The 23,615-nt window shown below is 43.0% G+C and overlaps 1 protein-coding gene across 7 annotated transcripts in view; it reads right to left on the reverse strand.

The window, feature by feature from the left end:
• The window catches only part of DPF3 (double PHD fingers 3), a 235,017-nt gene that overhangs the window by 113,109 nt on the left and 98,293 nt on the right, over positions 1–23,615 (reverse strand). For all 7 annotated transcript variants that reach the window (XM_075330130.1, XM_075330128.1, XM_075330127.1 and 4 more), the window contains exons 2-3: positions 18,137–18,297; positions 13,073–13,180 (exon numbers count right to left, since the gene is read on the reverse strand). In XM_075330130.1, coding sequence (XP_075186245.1) covers positions 13,073–13,180; positions 18,137–18,297 — 269 coding nt within the window. The remainder of the gene's footprint in view (positions 1–13,072; positions 13,181–18,136; positions 18,298–23,615) is intronic.

Consider the following 23,615-nt stretch of genomic DNA (forward strand, 5'->3'; position numbering starts at 1 on the left):
ACATACATACAGACAGACACACACATACTGCTCTGCTGCATATATACATACATACAGACACGCATACTGCTCTGCATGCATACATAGACACGCATACTGCTCTGCTGCATACATACATGCATACATACAGACACACGCATACTGCTCTGCTGCATATATACATACAGACACGCATACTGCTCTGCTGCATACATCCAGACACGCATACTGCTCTGCTGCATATATACACATACATACACACAGACACGCATACTGCTCTGCATGCATACATACAGACACGCATACTGCTCTGCTGCATATATACATGCATACATACATACAGACACGCATACTGCTCTGCTACATATATACATACATACATAGAGACAGACACACACCTTGCTCTGCGGGGCCCACACACGCGGCTCCGGGGGCCACACAAGCACGGGGGGACAGGGAGGGGCGGGGAGGGAGTGATGTCCCACATACTGATCAGGTCACGGTGCAGATGGGGCCCACACATCGCCGGAGGGAAGCGATGTGCTGGGGGTCGCTGGCTGGCACTGTGACTCCATCTGTGGGACCGAGCAGGACGCCGGGCGGTAGCTCCGCCCACAGATGATGCTCAATGCAGGAGAACACAGTGAACGCTGTGGTCTGCGGGCCTTAAAGGACCGGCAGCCACAGTTTCCAGTGCCAAGGACTGCGGTCACCGGAACGCGGCCCGGGGGCAGCAGAACTGACGAGGCCGAGTGGGCCCCCCCAGCTCTCCAGGGCCCCGGCATTTGCCCGGGTATGCCGCGTGCTGACGCCGGCCCTGGCTGCAACCACGGGGTGCTGATGAAGGCCCTCATCTGCCATAGATGTGCACCTGTGATTTCCAGCCCATGGCTGAACTTTAGAGACCAGTGATTTTACAATATAAGCAAAGGTCAAGAAGTCACAGGTTCACGAAAACAAAAAAACAATGAAAAATATAAAAAGGTTCATAAAACCCTCTTTTACTTCTTATTTGGCAGCACTTTGATAAGAACTGTCCAAATTTAGTAACATGTAGTAAAATGAATCCAATATAGTGAATGTTGAAATGAAATATGAAAAAAAGTGATCCTGCCGTTCTTTCTCCAGAAAATACAATAAAAAAAGATCATAAAGTTATGTGCAACCCAAAAAGGCATCAACAACTACAGCTCATCCCACAAAAACAAGCCGTTATTCAACAATATTGCTGGAAATATCAAAATATTATATGCTTTTGTGCACTAAAGAAGAAAAATAAAAATGGTGATTTTACTTTAAAGAAAATGCAAAAGAAAAGGAAAACTAAAAAACAAAAAGCAACAGCAGAATTATTTGGTGTTTTTTTTACTGAAATTCCACCCCACTTGGAATTTAAAAATAAATAAAAGGATGTGACTAAAAACTAACTTAAAAAGGAAAATTTAAAAAAAAAAAATCCAAAACTTGACTGTTCGATGAGTAGAAAACAACTTGATGACATTTGGACCTGCTGAAGTTGGAATGCCAGTGACTTTGCAGAAAATCTAGACTGCTTGTGCTTGGTAATAATTGAATGTCTTGTCTGCTAACATAGGTCTTTGCCATTGTGAACAAGGGACATGGATTAAATCTTTAAGCACCACTACAGCGGTTTTTGGTTTTATTTTTAAATTTCACTGGTGGATTGGTGCTTTAAATCTTAGTCAGCAGTTACATCACAAGATGGCGCAGCAGGACTGGAGCGATGCCGAAAAAGGATGAAACTGCTGCAGGGTAGGTATATAATCTGGGGCAGGTAGCTTGGGTTTAAAGCACCACTCCAGCGGTGAAAAACCCCATGCTGGAGCAGTGCTTTAAAACTGGCCACTTTATAGGCATCAGAGCCACCATTTATAGGCTAATTAAAGTCATGTGAGCACTGACAAAATGAGGTCATAAGAGTCTAATTAATCTCAGCTTAGTCTGATTTTGTGCTTTGTTTCAAATTGAATAAAGGGTGCTATTCATAGTTTTCTGGCATTGTTTTAGTTTTGAATTCTTTTTTTTTCCTATTAGCTTTTTAATTTTGTGCATTGTGATTTCTGCACCAAATATCTGACTTTATACACATCTACCCTGTTTCCCCGAAAATAAGACACTGTCTTATATTTTTTTTTTTGCCCTGAAAAAAAGCACTAGGTCTTATTTTCAGGGGGTGTCTCATTCTCGAGGAGACATGGTTGGGGGTACGTTTGCCCCCCACAAAAAGCAGACCCCCCCCCCCCTTCCCAGGATCGTCATACTTACCAGCCCCAAATAGGGAACAGAGACGGGAGAAGATGAGGTCCAGTGTATGGCCATTTCTGTAGGTGGCTGCGAAAGACCATTGAACAAGGTCGAAGGAGTAAGCTAGTGTTAGAAGCTTAGGGACAACTGAGTGGGACATGTCAATGTGGGATGTTGAAGTCACCCATGATGATAGTGGGGATGGCAGTGGAAAGGAAATAAAGTAACCAGGTGGTGAAGTGATCTAAAAAGGTGGTGGTTGGCCCTGGAGGTCAGTAAACGACAGCAAGTTGAGAGGTTGGAGAGGGAGTGGACTTCAAAAGAATGGAGAGTGACGGAGGGTGGCAATGGAAATGGGGTGAAGGAGCAGTTATTAGATAGGAGAAAACCAACTGCTCCACCATACTTGTAGCTGCAGCGGGGTGTGCAGCTGGAGAGGCTGTGCCAGAGGGCATGGGCCAGGTTTCAGTGATGCCAAGGAAGGAGAGTTTGTTGATGATGAAAAGGTCATGGATGTATGAATTTTTGTTGCAGACAAAGTGAGCATTCCATAGGCCTTCTGTTAGAGGGACTGTGGGACCGGGGACTGGGTAAATCAGTATAAGGTTACAAAATTTCAGAAATTAGTGGTAGATCGTGGATGTGAGGTAGAAATGAATGTGGGGATGTGGTGACGAGGGCCAGGTTTTGGAGAGATATCACCAGCAGTGAGGCAAAAAAAAGAGAATGTTAGTAGGTGGAAGCAGGAGAGGCCATGAGATGGCTGTGTGTATCTGGAGACAAAGGATTTTATGGTGAGGAACAGATCTGAGGAGAAGGTGAGATGGATAGGGAACACGGAGGGAGAGATGACCAGTTCATTACTATGGTAGGTGTAGGGATTAACGGGGTTAGTAGAAAGTGAAGTATTTTAGGAGTGATAGTGGTCACAAACAGAAACATTGTTTACAGTGACTATGTATACAGTTACCTTCAGTTTGCTTCTGTTTCAATTCTGCTCTAATTCATTATAGTACCTGATCACGCCTTCACTTTTTACTTACACTACTTTTTTTTTTTAGAAATGTCCTACAAAGTAAGGGTATTAGATACCATTTATTGTACAATGATTAAAGGGGCTGTCTCTATATAACATCTTTACAGACATCTCCTTTAATCTTAGAAACACTTTTAAACATTACATTTTGCCAGATGATGATTCAGCCTTCTACTTATTTTTCCTTCAGTAGCGGTTACAGGCAAAATGTAGTGTGACATGGCGGCACATCAGCTCAATGGCTCAAGTCTGCAAGAGTGAAAAACCTACTCCTGGACAGACGGAAAGGAAAAACACAAACCTTTACTGATACAACCCTAGTATTTAGTGTATGTTCAGATATTACAATTGTTTGCATAGATTCTGTACAACAAAAAAATAGATTTTACAAAACCAAATTCACAAAAGTCGGAAGTACCGGTAATCTGCATGGAGTTTAGGATATGCTCCATTTGTCACGAGTTTGCCACAGATGTCTCTTTGCAGCAAAAAAATAAATCGAAACATATCCTCTCAAGGTTTGCATCTCCGCGGTTATTACATTTTGTTTCATTTGTATGTATCAGATAGCAAAATCTGCTTTATCTTCAGGAAGCCTACCTGTTCTCGTACTAGAGTCTCTGTGGCTATGGTGAGTTATGGCAGCTCGCGGTTGCGATCTCTAGAGATATAGATATATATATATATATATATATATATATATATATATATATATATATATATATATATATATATATATATCTATATATATATATATATATATCTCTATATCTATCTTTAATAGTGGGAATAACATAGACGTGACACAAATTATATGTGTCATTTTGTGTGATATTTGTACCACTGCAAGCTGTGATGATTTGGATGACTCCACAAAGCTTTGACTTTTTTTTTTTTAAACTCTTTCCGTCTAGACAATGGAAACGTTCAGTGAGATAGGATCCTATTGTGATAAATGACAGAAATGTCAATTAGTATGGATGGAGAACATGTTATCTGTATGCATGCAGCACCACAGAAGGTACTGGAGAAAGCAGGAGAACGCAGACAGTTTTTTTTTCGGGAATTACACTTTCTGCTCCTGAGGCCACTAAGCCGAAAATTGCTATGGAAACAGACCCTGGCACAAAACTGCCCCCAAGGAATCGCTGGCTCTAGCAATCACAGCTGCCAGTGTCAACACAAAAGGTTGGATGGCGTTTGCATCTTTATAGATATCCACACTGTCACTGAGCTATGTAAACACCCATATAATATTTATATTTCCATATATAAACACTAAAAAGGAATAAATGCCCAGACACAGAGCAGATCTGCTAAGTGTAAACCTCCTGGGAAAGCCACTACCTGCACAATATGTCATTTTATTTTGGACCACCTTTTATTAGAAGTGATTTGTATGGTTACACTTTCAAGATTAAATATTTAGTTTGCAAAAAAATTGGTGGCAAACATCATCCCCATACGTGACGCTATGCTTGAACATGCACGGGTCCCAAATGCTATCACAATAATGTCCTCTTGCAGCCGGCGAAAAATAAAAAGATCCCAGAGGTGTCAAAGGAATGGGATGGAGATATAGGGGAGACCATTTCTTGAATGCAACCAGATTTTGTTCCGGAAAGTGTACTGTTCATCCCACTTGCTTTGTGGTTACCGATCAAACTCCTTCAATGTCGCCCAATGCTTTCCACGTCTCTCCGGTGTAAAGAAATACTTTAAAGTCCCATTTTTAAAGGCGGATTGGGGGGAAAGTGGGCAGCCGTGCAGCCAGCAAATTAAAATGGATTTCGCATTGGCACTTTTTCATTTAAGCTGATCGCACAGATGGAACCGAACACTACTCATTAAGCCCATTAAGTACAGCCAGCAACACTGACGAGGACATAAATCACACAGATAGCAGGCTGTTCCCCTCATCTGCGCACAATCTACATTTTTTTTTTACCAGTTTAATAAACCTCCTAATATTATGACCGGTCTTTGGGATATGACGAAGAAGAACAAAAATTATAGCGCAGAGGCCACGTGAAAATTTATAAAATCACAACATATTAATGTATTCAGAATATACAAAGCACGGCTCATTACTGCTGCTCACTGGGTTAGAACGCTTGTCGACATAGTCATCTACATGGATAACGAGAGTTAATGCGTTCTCAGTCTTCTCTGAAAACACTGACATTAGGCAAATAGTATACCGTTAGGCCAATAAATTAGTAATGGTGCTGCCATATACATTACCGCTGGCACGAGCATTTCATTAAAGAAATGTAGCCAACGATACTGAACCAGGGTGAAATAAATTCTGCTTAAAATTAACATATTTTAACCAAATATTAATTTTATCGCTTAATATTGAGCAGAATTAAGAATAGGGACTCGCTGCTAGTGCTAATACATACTACAATAGGGCGTAATGTAATGTATATTCTTACCTGTAAACATATTTTTTACTGTTTTTTAACAGAATTTCCCTAAAAAAATTAGCCATAAATCACTCTGTACATTGTACCTTGATCAAGACAGGAAGACACCCCCCAGTCACCCCCTTCACTTACAGTATGATGGCCTTTATAGTCCCCCAAACAGTATAATCCCCCACAACCCTGCCTCAGACAAGTGTTCTTGTCTAGATGGATTTGGAGTTAGTCATAACACAAAAATTAGTCAGGATCATTACCCAATTCTTTGTAACTGGTTTAATAATATATGATATTAAGAAATTCATGAGTTTCATTCCATATGAAGTATATCGCTACTGTATAAAAGTTTTACCAAACAACACATACAGTGTTGAAGGGACAAAAAAAGAGCACCTGAGCGAGAACAGAATATGGGGCCCTTTGTAGTTCAATAGTTCTGTCTAAGGTGGGCTTTACACGTTGCGACATCGCTAGAATCGGCTAGCGATGTCCAGCGCGATAGCACCTGCCCCGTCTCAGCAGCGATATGTGGTGATTGCTACCATAGCGAACATTACCGCTACGGCAGCTTCACACGCACATACCTGCTCGGCAACATTGCTGTGACTGCCGAACTATCCCTCCTTCAAGGGGGAGATGCGTTCGGCGTCACCGCGACGACACTAATCGGCTGGCCAATAGAAGCAGAGGGGCAGAGATGAGCGGGACATAACATCCCGCCCACCTTCTCGCTTCCGCATTGACGTCGGGACGCAGGTAAGGAGATGTTTGTCGCTCCTGCGGGTTTACACACAGCGATGTGTGGAGCTGCAGGAACGACAAACAACATTGTACCTGTGCTCGACTCGACATTATGGAAATGAACGACACTACACAGATCACCGATTTTCGATGCTTTTGCGATTGTTTATCATCGCACATAGGATTTACACATTGCGATGTCGCTACCGGCGCCGGCTGTGCGTCACTAACGACGTGACCCTGACGATATTTCAGAAGCAAAGTCGCAACGTGTAAAGCCCCCCTAAGGCCATGTGCGCACAGTGTGGTTTTTTTATGCATTTTTGAAGTTTTGTTTTTGTACAGTTCGGTGACAAAAACCCATGTCTATCCTTATGTCAACAAAGTCAATGAGAATTCTGCAGTGTTGTGCGCATGTTGTTCCTTTTTTCCTAGCCGTTTTGGGTGCAGAAAAAAGAAGCAGCATGTCAATTGTTGTTTTTTTCCTACATTTTTTAGCCCTTCCAGCAATTGATTTCACCAAAAGCATGCATGGCACAACAATATGCACCAAAACATGCATGTGTTTTTTAGTGCTTTTTTCTGCCACAAGGTGCAGATTTTGGTGCAGGAAATTTCTGCACCCAAAAACTCAGCATGCGCACATACAGTAGTGGTGTGCTGATTTAGAGATGGAAATGGGCCCCCTTACCTCTAAGACTCTGCGTTTTCACAAGTGTGATGTCCGCCCCTGCTCTCATATTCTGTGACTTATCTTATTATTATAGCAATTTTCTTTCACCATTTATTTAGAATATTAGTCAACTAAAACATTGACCACAGACCTGGTCCAAAGACATCCTCTTGGACCAGGTTGGCTTTGTGCTAGGCTGACTATATAAGAAGATAGACATTATTTACTTAATTAAATTTGGATGGGATGGTTGGAATTCCCATTGCAAAGGAATGCTACTTTAAAGGGGTGTTCCGAAATACACGGTCATTGTCATTCAAAATCCCTATCTATTTAGTGCCATAACCTAAAACTATTTTCTAATATTATACGTTAATTAAAAATTCTCTATCTTTCCCTAATTATACTACTATCAAACCCCTTTTCTTTTTTTTTTTGGACTTCCTTATTGATGATACTTATCTCAGAATCCCAATACTTTCAAGTGATGTAATTTGCAGGGTAAGAGGTTGTGCCAGTGAACGCAGCCTTAAACCCCTGATGATGCTTTGTTTGAGTATCCCAGCATGCACTGGGAATCGCCAACAAAGCGTCATCAAAAAGCAAGTAGAGAAAAAGGTGATGTAGTTAGGGAAAAATAGGGAATTTTTTTTTTTTCAAACTCGTTTTATTGAAGGTTAAATTACATCAAAAATCAAGTCAACAATTTGTACAGTTAGGATATGGGTAAATATTGATCAAAATCCAGAGTGATAATACATCAATAATAAAGTCAACATCCTATACTTTTAGGATAACATTGAAACAGTAGATACCTCAAATGTGTCTGCTCACAAGCTATATCTATCTAACATGGGGTAAAAAAAAAAAACAAAAAACTCATATTGACAAGGAATATGCAAACTAGGTGACGGGGACCTCGTCACACTGCTGATATATAACCTTATGATCTATAAAATTTCCCCTTCCGTATCACTGGTATGATAACAAATTATTACTGCGACAGCAGTGTCTGTAGGTTATTAGCCAGGGAACCGGGTGAGCCCCCATTCAAGGGCGAACCCAACCATCTGCCCCATATTTTGTCAAATTTATTTGAAGAACATCTCGTCTTAAATACAAATTGTTCTAGCGGGATTATAGTATTTACCAGTGCAATCCAAGAGGCCCTAGATGGGGGATGAACTGTTACGAGGGGGACCCGGGGAAGCGTGCCAAGATGGGAAATGGACTGCTTCCGCCGGTCAAGGTCCACTGTGCGGTGTAAGGGACCGCCGCTATGGTGGGTGAAGAGTGAGCGGGTTGCTGCTAGCGATCGTCTGGAATGTCACAGACGATCTATGTACACCGATCTGCCCTAACCCCTGAGGGTTGTATGGCACAGATCTCACGGCTCGGTGTACCTGTTGCACGGGGAAGCACAGAGGTGCCCACGCACGTGTGCCAGTGGAAGTCACGAGAATATGGCACGAGGGTAGCACAGAGGTGCCCACGCACGTGTGCTTTCAATAACCAGGTGAGTCCAATGGAGACTTGAGGAGCTCACCTGGGACAGGAACACGGCCTGTTGACGGGGGTACTGCCGGAGCAGCAAGGCAGGAACACGGCCTGCAAACGAGGTACTGCCGGAGCAGCAAGGGCCAAGCCCACAAGAGACAGTAATGCCTGAGCAGTGGCGTGGCAGCACGCTGCCAGACATCCAAACATAGAAGGACGGTCGCGCGCCGCCATGATGGCAGGGGGAGCTTTTAAGGAGGTGCAGCTCCACCCGAGGGCGGGCGTGAGGCGGAGATGACGGACTTGACCCAATCAGGGTCCACGACGTCCCAGCCTGGCCAGTCAGGATTCACCACGTCACCAGCCTTGTCATCAAGCCGTGTGACGTCAGTGAGCGAATCAGGACCCACCACGCATTGCACATGCTCACCCTCCTGCCTCTGGGAAATAGAGGCGGGATCCTCGGTCTCACAATGTGCAGAGATAACGGGAATCTCACTGCTTCCCTGAGCAGTAAACCTCTGCACATTGCGCAGCCTCGCAGACCTTCGGGGCCGCTGAGCAGGAGAGTCTGCGGCAGGCCAGGAATGGGAGACCGCTTCACTCCTTGTAACAGGAGAACCACTAGGTGTCACCCTTCTGCTGCCTCTCTGAGAAGGTATCTCCTGCACACTGCGCAGTCTGGCAGACCTTCGGCGCTGCTGAGCAGGAGTGCTCGTGGCAGGCAAGGAATGGGAGACTGCCTCAGTCCTTGCCTCAGGAGAGCCACGAGATGTAACAATGAACACTCATTTAATTTAGTATGATGCCCTTCCGGGCCAGAAACAGTACCTTTTTTAATAATAAATTCTCATCTTGGGACCAAGAGTGCACGTCTACAACACCAAATAGGCACAGAGTCGGGCTCATAGGGACCGGTTTGTCAAGTATGGAGGAAAGAACCGCTGTAACCTCACCCCAATAAGAGTGAATGATCCAACATTCCCATATCATGTGCCAGAAATCTGCACCGTCTCTCCCACACCTCGGACAACTCTCCCCCACCGAGTTGTTCATCTTTTTCAGTCTCTGGGGAGTGATATAACTCTGGTGTATTAAGTATAATTGGATCAGCCTGTTATTAATTGCAGGAGAGACCAAAGTGTGGGATTTGATGATGTTGTCCCAAACTACGTCATCTATTTCAGGAATCCTGGCTCTCCACTTATCCCGGACAGAAAGAGGGTTATTCATGGCTTTGACCCGAATGAGAGAGGAGTATAGTTTGGAGATAAGACCGCCAAGGCCTTGTGATCTAATAATTCCAATGATTGGGAAGGAAGAGAATCTAACCCCACGACCGGAGAACTGAGCCCGAAAGGCGTGTCTGATCTGGAGGTACTGAAACCCATGGGATTCCGGCAATTCGAATTCCGGTTCGTAGTTGCGCAAAAGGACGGAGTTCACCATCACGGACAATTGAGCTCAGGGAGACTATTCCGCGATTCCTCCATTCACCAAAGCCCGGCAACCCACAAAAGTGCAGAAGGTCCAGGTTACCCCATAAGGGGGTCTCAATTGGTACATCATGGAATCCGAATATGGCTTTAGCCTCTTTCCATATTCTGGCCCCCAGTTTGTGTATCGGGAGGATACGGCCCTCAGGGGCTCTCTTGTAATCTGTCAATAGGGGCCATAGGAGATCCACACCCATGAACTCTGCCAAGAATCCCTCCGGAGAGCCCGTCACCCCCGGTAGAGTCCATTGACTCAGATATTTCAGTTGTCCGGCCACGTAGTATATATAAAGATCAGGAAGGGCCATACCCCCAAAGTCTTTGGGCCTCTGTAATTTGGCCAATTGGACTTTCAATCTGGAAGCGCCCCAGACAAAGGTAATCATTAAGGAGTCCAGGGCCCGAAAGAAGGAGCGGGGGATCTGCACAAATACATGCTGGGTAATGTAGAGACACTAAAATAGGGAATTTTTAATCAAAGTGTTTTAGAAAATAATTTAGATTAAGGAATTAAATAGAAAGCATTTAGATTGAAAAGTACCTTGTGTTTTGGACCACCAGTCTAACTAGATCTGTCTTTATCAGTTCGGATTATTCTTTTCTTGTGCTGTGGAAATAGGATTTCAGTCAAAGCTTTCTTTCCAGCTAGACATGTTTTATTGGTGACCCTGGACCAGGGAAAGCATCATTGGTCAAAATACCTACATGTATTAAGAGGCTCTAGGTAAGAATGCCCATCACCACAATGGTGCCTCTGGCATCTTTCCTCAAACAGGTTAACATTACAAGTCACATAATGGGCTCTACAGCATTGTGCATAACCCATGGCTCTGTAGCTAATCTCCTTGGACATGGATGGCAGGGTAAAATTGATGAAAAGATTGCAACGCACGATAATCCAGATGGTGGATAAGCAGCCACAATGAAGTGCCAAAGAAATTCAAACTGTCCTGCAAGCTCACGATGCATCAGTGTGAACATATTCATCCACATTTGAATAAAATTAAAATTAAACACTAATGAAGTTGATCCAGGAGGACCCCACTGCTGACACAAAAACATAAAAAGCTAGACTGCAGTTTGCCAAAATGTACAGGAGAAAGACAAAATCCTTCTGAGAAAGCATTTTGTGTACAGTGGATACCAAGATACAGTTTTTGGTACAGCACATCTGTTTACTGAAAATAGGATGAAGCCTTCAAAAGAAAACAACATAATACCTACAGTCAGATATGCTGAAAGCTCAGCGATGTTTTGAGTTGTTTTGTTGTCTCTGGCACTGGGTGCTTTGACCATGCAATGCATCATGAAATGCGCAGATTACCAAAGGATTTGGGTTTTCAACGTAAAGTCAAGTGACAGAAAGGTGAGTTTGCGTCCTAGGTCATGGGTCTTTCAGCAGGACAGTGACCCCAAACATACTTCAAAAAGTAACCAGAAAAGGATGGAAACAAAGTGCTGGAGAATCCTGAAGTGGCAGCAATGAGCCCAGATATAATTTCCATTGAACACCTGTGGAGAGATCTTAAAATTGCTGTTGGGTAAAGATGCCCTTGAAATATGAGAAACCTGGAGCAGCTTACAAAATAAGAGTCCAAAATTCCAGTTGAGAGGAATAAGAAGCTTGTGGATGGTTATAGGAAGCGACTAATTGCAGTTATTTATTCTAAATGATGTGCAACCAAATATGAAGTTGAGGGTGCCAACAATTTTCTCTGGCGTATTTTTGGGGTTTGTATGAAATTGTGTCCAATTTGCCTTTTTTCCTCTTTTTGTATTGTTTCAATACACAGAAAGGAAATAAACGTGTATAACAAAACGTGTAATTTGCAATAATTTTCTGGGAGAAATTCTTCATTTTCTGAAACAATTTCAAAGGTACCAACACTTGGTCATGACTGTATATTGGATTGCATTTCCTAATAAATCACAGTTTTCTATTTGCATCATACAAGTGCCAGATTCCAATTTCTACATTGTTTTATATGGTGCTTAGATAGGATAGCACGCCATTAACAGAGTGACGTATAGCACAATCCATTTTAGATTTAGAATAGGGATGTCATTAAAACTCATAAAAACCCCTGTTGATGTGCCAATACTTTTTCCCATATTGTATATGACTTGGTGTAAAAGGCCTTAACTATGGCAAAAATGATCCATGATCATTGATCAAAGCTATCTAGAAAGTCCAGCTTGAGTGTCTGGTCCTGGAAGTCTTTCCAATATGCTTTTAGAAGTCTTGTAATAGAGGGACTATGATCCTCATAGATTTTAGATCCTTGTAATACTTTTGGCCACTGGAGTTAATCTTACTAAAAACCCTGAATAAGCTTTAATAAATGGCTTAATTCCCAATACAACCAAGGACACTAGGAAATGTATCTGCTTCATATTTCCTGCAGCCAAGTTGACCATAGCGAAGAGCTGGAAAACTTCTTCAGCGCTCCTAGATTTAGTTAAAAATAAATTAATAAAAATAAATTAGGATGAATAATGGGGAATAGCAAACTAAGACGTAGCCTGACGTAATGTGGGGAAACCATCGCTGTCTTAGAAGTCCATCTCATAAAAGCTAAATTGTCCTTTTGCTTTGTCAGGTTTTGAGGTTATTTCTAGGCCTACTTCTCCCTTTGTCTTGTTTTTAGCCCTTTCATTTGTCGAAATGTCATTATGTGTTATACAGGAACATACTGAAGTGCTATTTTTGGAAAACAGATATGGATTAGTGCTGCGTTTTATTCTAACCATTGGGAAAATATCACTAAATGTAGTTAAATAATTTGGGCTGAGATTCGCATGGTTGGGGCATTAAAAATGATGCCTCATGTGAACACTCCCTAAATGGTGTTCTTCACTAAATGAAGAAATAATTGCTATAATCAGTTTCCGTGAGCTGATATATTAGACAGATGAAGACACTAGACTGGCTAATACTCCGAGTGATATCATCACCCACCTGCTTTTATCTCCAGGAGTCTTAGCCGTGGGTCTTCAGTGTGATGCAAACGTCTCTTCTTCCTCCAACATCGAGCAGGATACGTGTACAACTGTCCTGGAGCCACACCTGTGTACAGGGACAAGTACATTAATCATGAACCTATTGATGAAATATTATTGCATTGTATCTCTTAAGCAGGTTTTACACGTTGCGACATCGCTAGCAATTGCTAGCGATGTCCAGCGTGATAGCACCCACCTGCGTCGTGTGGTGATTGCTGCTGTAGCGAACATTATCGCTATGGCAGCTTCACATGCACATACCTGCTCGGCAACGTCGCTGTGACTGCCGAACGATCCCTCGTTCAAGGGGGAGGTGCGTTCGGTGTCACAGCGACGTCACTAATCGGCCGGCCAATAGAAGCGGAGGGGCAGAGATGAGCAGGACGTAACATTCCGCCTACCTTCTCCCTTCCGCATTGCCGTCGGGACGCAGGTAAGGAGATGTTTGTCGCTCCTGAGGGTTTAAACAGAGCGATGTGTGGAGCTGCAGGAACGACAAACATCATCATACCTGCAGTCGGACCGACATTATGGAAAAGAACGACGTTACACAGATCAGCGATATTGTACACTTCTGTGCTCGTTCATCGTCGCACCTAGGATTTACACGTTGCGATGTAGCTACCGGTGCCGGATGTGCGTCACTAATGGCGTGACCCCGACGATATATCGGTAGCGATGTCGCAACGTGTAAAGCCCCCCTTAGAGTTGTGCACCAAATAGTGGCTGGTGGTTTGTTAAGGTGCAGACCCAATGAGACCATAAAACAAGTTGTCATTTGGATTATAACCAAGTAATGCATCAACGGTACAATCCGCAAACAACGTTATGTCAGGGTGTTCTGCAGCTGCCATGTACAATCTTACGCAAAGTTGCTTTTTCAGGTGTTGGTACTACTAACCATAAATGTGCAAATTTCCATCTTTAATAGAACTGGTATAATCAATAAACTAATTCTCTAATTCTTCTGGTATAGTAAAGCCAAAAGCTGACTGGTTCATTGTCTCTTAGTGTAGCCATTACTGCCCAAAACAAGCTTGTATCCTCACTTGGAATATAAATGGGATCTGTAAGGGGGCAAAGCAGCGAGGTAAAGATATCATGTGGGTGAGCCTGGCCTCAAGTGTGTCACAGCCTAAATGTGATCTCAGGGGAATCTGGGATCAGAAGATCACAGCGTGTTGTTGATCGCAGATCCGCTTTAGTGCCCTGATTTGGAGCTTAATTAATTACTTCTGGTACTGAAGAGGTTAAGGTTCTTTCCTATCTAGCAGTGATCTAACAGGTAGTTGTAATCTCAGCTGCAGCCACTCCCTTCTGCTATAAGTAGCCACTCCTCACAATGTCGGCTTTAGCTCATATCTATGCTGTCCATTCAGAAGGAGACAGTCTTTAGAGAAAGCTGAGGTGTCCCTTCAGTTGCAGTTGACAAGTTCCTGCTGGAGTGGTATTTGTTGTCTTTCCCCACCTGTTTCGCTTTCCTACCTCGTGTTGTCTTTTTGCAGTAACGAGACTATAGGGCGGCACGGTGGCTCAGTGGTTAGCACTGCAGTCTTGCAGCGCTGGGGCCCTCGGTTCAAATCCCACCAAGGACACCATCTGCAAGGAGTTTGTATGTTCTCCCCGTGTTTGCGTGGGTTTCCTCCCACAATTCAAAAATATACTGATAGGGACCTTAGATTGTGAGCCCCAGTGGGGACAGTATTGTTGATGTATGTAAAGCGCTGTGGAATTAATAGTGCTATATAAATGAATAAATTATTATTATTATAGCTCTCTCTGGACTTCACTAATTAGGGAGCGTTCAGGGCCAGTAAGGGCCTATGCATGTGATCAGCGTATGATGGGTGGGGAAGGACCAGTCTAGGGATGTTAGGGAGTGCAGGGATCAACCTCAAGTGAATGTTAGGAGGTGACCCCCTCCCTCTCCTTAGCGCCAGGGCTTTCCATTATATTGTTACCCTGGTGTTCCCTCGATGTTACGCCACTTGCTGGGTTCCTTCTCGGACCTGGTGCGACACCTGGTGCAATTGGAAGTGCAAGTGCAAAATGGAAATACAGTGTTGGATTTATTTTTTTGTGGATTTAACACTCCTCCATTAATAGGTTAAAGTCAGCCTTAAAGGGAACCAATCACCAAGAATTTCGCATATAACCTAAAGCTAATGCAATACTGGCACTATCAGGCTGATTCTGTACATACCTGTAGTGGTCAGCTCGGATCTTTAGGTTTAGGTTTGGAAATCCAAGAAAGTGAAGTTTGTAAAATGAGCAGCTTCTTGAGTGACATGAGCCGAGGAGCAGATCATATATTCATACTTATCTCCTCCCCCTGTTAGAATTAGCATAACCATTATACAAACAACTCACTTTGCCTAGCAGGACCTGTGGTGAGGTCATACCCATGTGACCAGAAAGGGCGGGGCCTCAGCCACCAAAGCTGGATACCAGGTCACATGGGTATAACCTCACCACAGGTCCTGCTAGACAAAGTGAGTCGTTTGTATAATACTTATGCTAATTCTAACAGGGGGAGGGGATAAGTATGAATATATGATCTGCTCCAGTGCAACTGTCACTCAAGAAGCTGCTCATTTTATAAACTTCACTTTGTTGGATTTCCAAACCTAAACATCCGAGCTGCCCACTACAGGCATATAGAGAATCAGCCTGATAGTGCCAGTATAGCACTGGCTTTAACTTATATGCAAAAATCCTGGTGATTGGTTCCCTTTAAGTTAAAAAAGAAAAAAACACTGTGCACAAGGGGTGTATTATGTTCTGCAGCAACTTTGATACTACTGTAAAAACTGAAAAAAAGACACTTTACAGCTGCTGAAATTGTTTTAAGGGGTTGTCAATGATTTAATATTAATTTCAACCCGCGTGGTTATGCAAAACATACAATTTTATTTGTAACAGTCCAGGGGATGCGCAGGATTAGGAGCTCAGCCCGCTCCATTAGCAGCGGATGTCAATTGTGTATTATAATGGACACTTTGCTGCATTGGCCCCAATCAGTACTTATGGGCATTTAACCATAGAGATGGCAATAGCGACAGTGGGAGAGGGATTCCCTTTGTAACCCACCAGCTTTCCCACCGCATAATTTTAGGGCGCTGATGGTTACCATTTAAACTGAAGTCAAACGCTAAATGTAATCCCAGACAGAGATGACGTTGTTGATTAGGATTCTCATATCATCACTTCCAAGTCTCCTTTGTTTATCTTTGTGTTGAGGATAGTTCCATACTACATTATACAGTCAAAGACAAACCCATAGGAAATGACTGGAAAAAGCCACGACTGACAGACTACTATAGGAAGAGGGACGCAGTGTTTATGGCGCACTACTCATCTCTGTTCAATCATCTGGTTTTGATATCAAATTATTAGACCCCATAATTAAGGATTTGTTTACATGAATTGACCGGTGGCACAAGACAATCGCCGATTAGTAAAGTTTTACCCATTGGCAATAATATAAATTGCTGTTTACACAGGCAGACCAAAGCATGTCTATACTAGATCGCTCGGTGCACAAAGGCTGCCATAGTTCTCGTCAGTGAGTCTCGTTTATACGGGATGATGCACCGCCTTGAATGATGATGTTTTGTACAGCAAAAAAGTTAACTTCACTCGAACGAGCCGTTTTGCTTTTGTTCAAATCAAAGTTTATTAGAATAGAAGAAGATAATCAAACAATTGCACAACGCGCAGGCAGAGGGTATATATCCAAGCTAGCTGCTAAAAACACAACAGTTCTTTGACTACACCTGCGCCACTGGCGACCAAAAATAACAAGTACAATTCGTATGTGTTTGAAATAGGAAGAACAAGTTGAAAAAAAAAGAGATAAAGAAGAGGAGGTGGAAGAAGAATTTAGAGACAGTAAAGACAACAGAAACGTGGGAAAGTAAGATGAAAGGGGAAGGGGTACAAAGAGTTCCCACCCGAAGTGGACGCGCCCTCCTACATCAAAACCACATTTTCAAGGCTAACCTTCTAGGTACAGAAATAAGAGAATGGAAAAATTACCTACATACCTGCCCCCCCCGTGAATCCATAGACCCATATCCGGTGAGTCCCTGAACATGATCCACGGGGCCCACGTAGCATCAACTTTGTCCTTGTTGCCGAGTGTCTGACCTATCAAGGTCTCCATCCTGAAGATCTCGTTGCACTCTGCTATGAATTCATCCTGTGATGGGATTCTAGTTTGCTTCCAATATCTTGGAATTAGGTTTCTGGCAGCTGTTAAAAAATGTCTTAATAAACCTTTCCTAAAACCTGAAGCAGAAACATTCCCGAGGGACAGGAGAGCTAACTCTTTTGTGGGCCGGATCTGCCTCAAGGAAAGTTTATTGAGTAACTGGAAAATGCTCTCCCAGAATGATCTCACCGGGGGGACATGATCACCAGATATGAGTGAGGGTTCCCCTCTCCTTTTGGCATCTCCAGCACACATCAGAGGCTGATGGAAAGGCAGCATGGATACTCACAGGACACCTATACCACCTAGATAGGATCTTGTAGCACCTTTCCTGTGATATCACATTCAGCGAAGTTTTTACCAATAAAGAGAAGGATTTTGGTCCGCTCCTCAGCTGAGAATGACCTCCCCCACTCTCTCTCCCATTTCCCAAAGTACCCAGGCAAGCCGTCCCTCGCACCTCTGCATCTGAGAAACAAGTCATACAAGGTCGAAATGGTATGGCCTGGAGGATCCTTCGCTAGGCAAAGGGCCTCAAAGGGTGTGAGTGCCCTATAGATGTCTACCCTCCTAGCCATAGACACTATAAAACTTTTCAGCTGTTCGAAGAAGAACCACATATCTTGAGATTTGAGCAGTTTTGCTTTTAACCATGTCCGGTCATGATTTTCTTCACATTTTAAGTGCGGCTTAAGTTATATAATCAGAGGTTCAGTGTTTGCAGAATTAAATTTAATGGTTTCATGTGAATCAACCACACAAATCATCATTTTAATTTTATGCATAAAGTTATAAGGATTAGGATACCTGGTCCTCGGTGCCTTTTCTCCATCCAGATGTAGCAGTTGTTCTGGGCTACACCGGTCTGCGAGTCAAGGAATGGGAGGCGAACGCTGCGTTCAGCACATAGCCTTGAGTTGTAGTTCCGGCAGTGCTCAATTGCTTCTTTGTAGAACTGATCCCCCAGTCTGCAAATAATAAAAATATTGGGTAAGTATTGTACAATCATTGACGATGACACACAGGAATAATATTTATAGACAAGTCTGTATACAATGTGTACTATCATTTTAGTATCATGTAAGGGCTTGTGTGCTATAGACAATGTACTTTCCATATACCCAAAGATATTGTCCAACAATGAATATTTAGTACATGACTGATCATTGGGGGTCCACCAGTGGGACCCCCATTAATAACTACTGTTGACCAGTGCTCAGCTGTTTGTCATGTCTACAGCCATTCAAAGAATCAGTCAGCCCCGCTCATGCTCCACCGCTGCACCTTTCAAATTCTCTCACTGGTGAAACAATCAGATATTCATCACCTATCCCGTGGATAGGGATGCTCACATAGCTGAGTGTTTGTTACAATGCATCATGGCACTGGTCTGTGAGCAAAAGACAACCGTACCAGCCTCCCAGTTTCCAAATCGCCCATTTCAATATGTACCCATTTATTCCCCCCAAAAGTAGACACCTGTTCGTTGTCGCCAATGTACATGTGAGCATACTGTTCTTTACTAAATAGGATTTATTTTGTATAGCTATTGTTTTAGATTTTATTTTTCCAGAGTAGTATACTGGAATATTTCTGACCACCAGTGAATATGTTTGTGTAACACATTATTCATATGCATTTGCTAGTGTACAGCTTGCACAGACAAAATAAAGATCGGCATTAATTTGCTGGGGGGCTCCTGGTAGGATGATGAAGGGGCATCATTTTCGCTATTGATGGTGCGGCTTATTTGGACCTTTATGCAGAGAGGATTGACATTTGACCATTTTCACCTACAAATGATCATTCATTCCCCTTTCTGTCATAGTTGGCAGCACAGCCCTGGTTACAAGTAGGCACGTTTTCCCCATGGCTTTAGGATCGCATAAGAAACGCAAGTAGTAGATAAACAAGAATTTACTGGGCATGCTCAGAAGGAGCAGTAATGGAGGAACAAATATCTGTCCGGCCGATCATGTGTCATAAAGGGGTAACAGTATTTAACAGTCTTGCTGTCACTTGTGTCTCAGCTGGGGGCCTCATGGCCATTGATATTGCACCCCCGAAGAACATATACATTGAAAATAAGCAAATACTTGCAGTCTACAATGTACATGTATACCATTTTACAATAAGGGATTAAGATTATAGTTGAATAAGATGCTGGTTTCACCCACAGCTCTGAAGTTTCCATAAATAGATACTACACATACGTTGATACGTGTGATGTATTCCCATGCATTACACTACTGCCATCACCTAAGCCACAGATATTTATTCAGCTTAAAAGGGAATCTGTCAGCACAGTTTTGCTAAATAATCTGAGGACAGCATGAGATAGGGGTTGAAACACAGATTTCAGCAATGTCTCACTTATTAGGCTGTTTGCTGTTTACTTACAATGATTGGTTTATCACCAGGATATTGTCACTCCCCAGACTACAGCTCACGAGCCTGTCTCCAGCACTGATTAGCAGCTTTCTGTTTATATACAATGTGCATAGAGAGCTGTGGTGTGGATGGGGTTCTCTTTCTGAACTCTGCTACACCAAAAACTTTGATAGTTTACTGGGTGCAGGGGTGCAGCAGTTGTGACACAAAGTGTAACATTGCTGGAAGCTGCATCTCTGACAGTGGCGTACCGCAAAAGGCAACAGACCACGCAGATGATATGGGACACGTCATCGCACATTCCACTGGATTGCCTGTCGTCATGGATGCCAATAAAGTTGAAACCAATGACAAGAGTGATCAGTCCGCTCCCTCCTCCATCATTCTCCCTTGGTGTATAAGATCTGACAGCTCAGTGCAGAAAGCACAATGACATCACTTAATCTCGCCCACTAAGTCAAGCAGTGAAGACTGAACTTCAGAACGCTTGCTGCCAAGATCGGAGCAGGGGGGGTGGGGGGGACAGGTAGAGGTATTTCTTTCTTTATTTTTTGAATCTGTGAGCACATAGTGGTGGCCATTATACTATGTGGAGGACTATATGGAGCCCATTATACTATGTGAGGGACTATATGGGGCCCATTATACTATATGGCAGAACACGAAGATGTATTATACTATATGGAGGACTATGTGATGCATTACACTATATGGAGGACTATGTTGGACCCATTATACTATATAGAGGACTATGGGGGTGCATTATACTATATAAAGGGCTATGTGGGGCCTATTGTACTGTTTGGAAAACTATGAAGTGCATTATACTATATTGAAGGCAATATGGGGTCAATTATACTACTTGTAATCTACTTTACCTATTGTAAAAAGTTCAAAAATGCTGCAAAAAATCTGCAACATCAAAAACTCTTGACCTTAATGCACCATGCGCATCTTAGTACACCAATTAATCAGGTCCTATATTCACCAGCAGTCTGGGTTTGGCTGTAGCCGTTTCCATTTGAATGTTCAAAATCCGCCGCAGATCTGCATTATAAATATTAAGGTGCAGGTTTTAAATTTGCGATATGTGGAGTCAACCTCAGAATGCATTTTGCTTGGATTTAACAGCATGACAATGAGATTTCTTAAAACCAGATTACTTTGTTGCTAATTTAATATGCTGCAGCAAAACCTGCTCTCTTGGCAGTAAAAAAGCGGCTTCCAAAAACGAATTTTTGCTGCGTTGTTGGTGTGTAATTTGTCTACAGGTCACCTTTAAATAACACTAGTTTCATTCCCCAAAAATGCCGCAAAAACGCACTTGCATTTTTGCACTCATTGCTTTCAATGGTAAACAAAAAAACCTGCAAATACGCTGAAAGAATGGACCTACTGCTTCTTTAAAAAAACGCAGCAGTTTACCATTTCAGTCAGGAAAAGAAAAAGCAACTGTGTGTGTGAGAATTCTGAAATCTCACAGCTTTTTGCTGGTACTGTAAAAAGCAGTCTTTAATTTGCATAAAACTCATGAAAAAACTATGCCCCTCCCCCCCCCACAAAAAAAACCAAACAGCACAAAAGCAATGTGTGAACATACCCTTAAGCTGGGGTCACACTAAACGACAGCGACAATGACGTCGCTGCTACGTCACCATTTTCTGTGACGTAGCAGCGACCTTGTAAGTCGCTGTTATGATCGCTGCTTAGCTGTCAAACACAGCATCCGAAGCAGCGATCATAACGACACGCGTCGCTGTGCTGCAACATGTGCAGAGAGCAGGGAGCCGCGCACACTGCTTAGCGCTGGCTCCTTGCTCTCCTAGCTACAGTACACATCGGGTTAATTAACCCGATGTGTACTGCAGCTACATGTCACAGTGCAGAGAGCAGGGAGCCGCGCACACTGCTTAGCGCTGGCTCCTTGCTCTCCTAGCTACAGTACACATCGGGTTAATTACACGATGTGTACTGCAGCTACATGTGCAGAGAGCAGGAGCCGGCACTGGAAGCGCGAGAGCAGCGGTGGCTGGTAACGAAGGTAAATATCGGGTAACCACCTTGGTTACCCGATGTTTACCTTGGTTACAGCTTACCGCAGCTGCCAGATGCCGGCTCCTGCTCCCTGCTCTCTTCATTTCGTCGCTCTCTCGCTGTCACACACAGCGATCTGTGCGTCACAGCGGGAGAGCGACGACCAAAAAATGAAGCTGGACATTCAGCAACGAGTGGCGACCTCACAGCAGGGACCAGCTCGTTGCTGGATATCACACACAGCGACAGCGACGGGACGTCGCTGCAACGTCACAGAGAATGGTGACGTAGCAGCGACGTCGTTGTCGCTGCCGTTTAGTGTGACCCCAGCTTTAGACTTAAGCATTCCATATGTTTGCCTGAATGTAGCCTTAGGCTGCCCACTGACACACACGTGTAAGTTTACCACCTGAGAGAGGCTGACTATTTTGTTTTTCAGGTGATGTCCTATTGCATCCATTTTTTCTCTCATTTTTTGTTTTGCACTAAAACAGGTAAACTGTCAGAACTTTATTATCCATTCACACTTAACAATGGCTTAGTTTAAAACAGATGAAACTCATATGGAATTCTATATAAAATGTCAGGTTTTAATGACAGAGTGTGATCAGCAAAATTAAAGGGAACCTGTCACGAGTTTTTTACCCTATAAGCTGCAGCCAGCACCAGTGGGCTCTTGTACACAGTATTCTAACATGCTGTATATAAGAGCCCAGGCCGCTGTGTAAAACATAAAAAACACTTTATAATACTCACCTAACGATCGCGCTACGGTGCATGTGGCTCAGATGGGCGACAGAGGCGGCGACAAAGATGACCGAAAGACGAAGACGCCCATCTGAGCCACATCCACCACAGCGACCGGTTTAGGTGAGTATTATAAAGTTGTTTTTTTTTATGTTGTACACAGAGGCCTGGGATCTTATATACAGCATTCTAACATAGTGTATATAAGAGCCCACTGGTGGTTGTCGCAACTTATAGGGCAAAAAACTGGTGACAGGTTCCCTTTAATGACAAAAGGACATGCTTGGAGTCTCATGGACCGGACACCCTGATCCATTTTTAAAACTGATGTGTGTATAGATTAATTAAACTTTATGGGTCAGTTTGCTGTTGTAGAGAAAAATGTGTGATGTGTGGATGTAGTCTGAGACTACGTGCACACTGTTTTCTGGCTACTGTCATGTATATACGCCCATGAGGTACTGTATAAGTCTGACAGTGTTCTCAATCTGGATGAATGACATGACATCTATCTACTATAAGGACTCACTGCATATAAATATATACCATTTCCTATATAGTTACATAAACAGTGTATAGATGCATACCACCCAGATAGACACTCTTTTGACCCCAATCTGGTGAATGGGAGTCTACAGCAGTGTTAGTAGAAGCCGGAATCTTTCCCCAATGTAATGAGTACTTAATTTTGTAAGAATCTACGTTTGTTTAATAGAAATGAGAGTCCTCAGTGGTTGATACCTTTTAATGGCTAACTGAAAAGATGGTAATAGCAAGCTTTCAAGACTACTCAGGTCTCTTCATCAGGCATGGTATAAACACAAAATCATGCCTGATGAAGAGACCTGAGTAGTCTCGAAAGCTTGCTATTACCATCTTTTCAGTTAGCCATTAAAAGGTATCAACTACTGAGGACTCTCAGGTCTTTTAAACAAACTTTTTTTTATCTCTACTGGCTAACACGGTACAAAGATATATTTTACCTGTAAGAATCTACAACATACTTCCGGTGTCTTCTACTTGCTCACAGGGGGATAGGACTTGAAAAGTATTTGGTTTCTCATTTCTTGTCTTCCACAGTGCTGTTGGTGTATTCCTTTTTGCTAGGGTACCT

The sequence above is a fragment of the Anomaloglossus baeobatrachus genome, chromosome 12, assembly GCF_048569485.1.
Source record: "Anomaloglossus baeobatrachus isolate aAnoBae1 chromosome 12, aAnoBae1.hap1, whole genome shotgun sequence".
In the NCBI taxonomy this organism is placed as follows: domain Eukaryota; kingdom Metazoa; phylum Chordata; class Amphibia; order Anura; family Aromobatidae; genus Anomaloglossus; species Anomaloglossus baeobatrachus.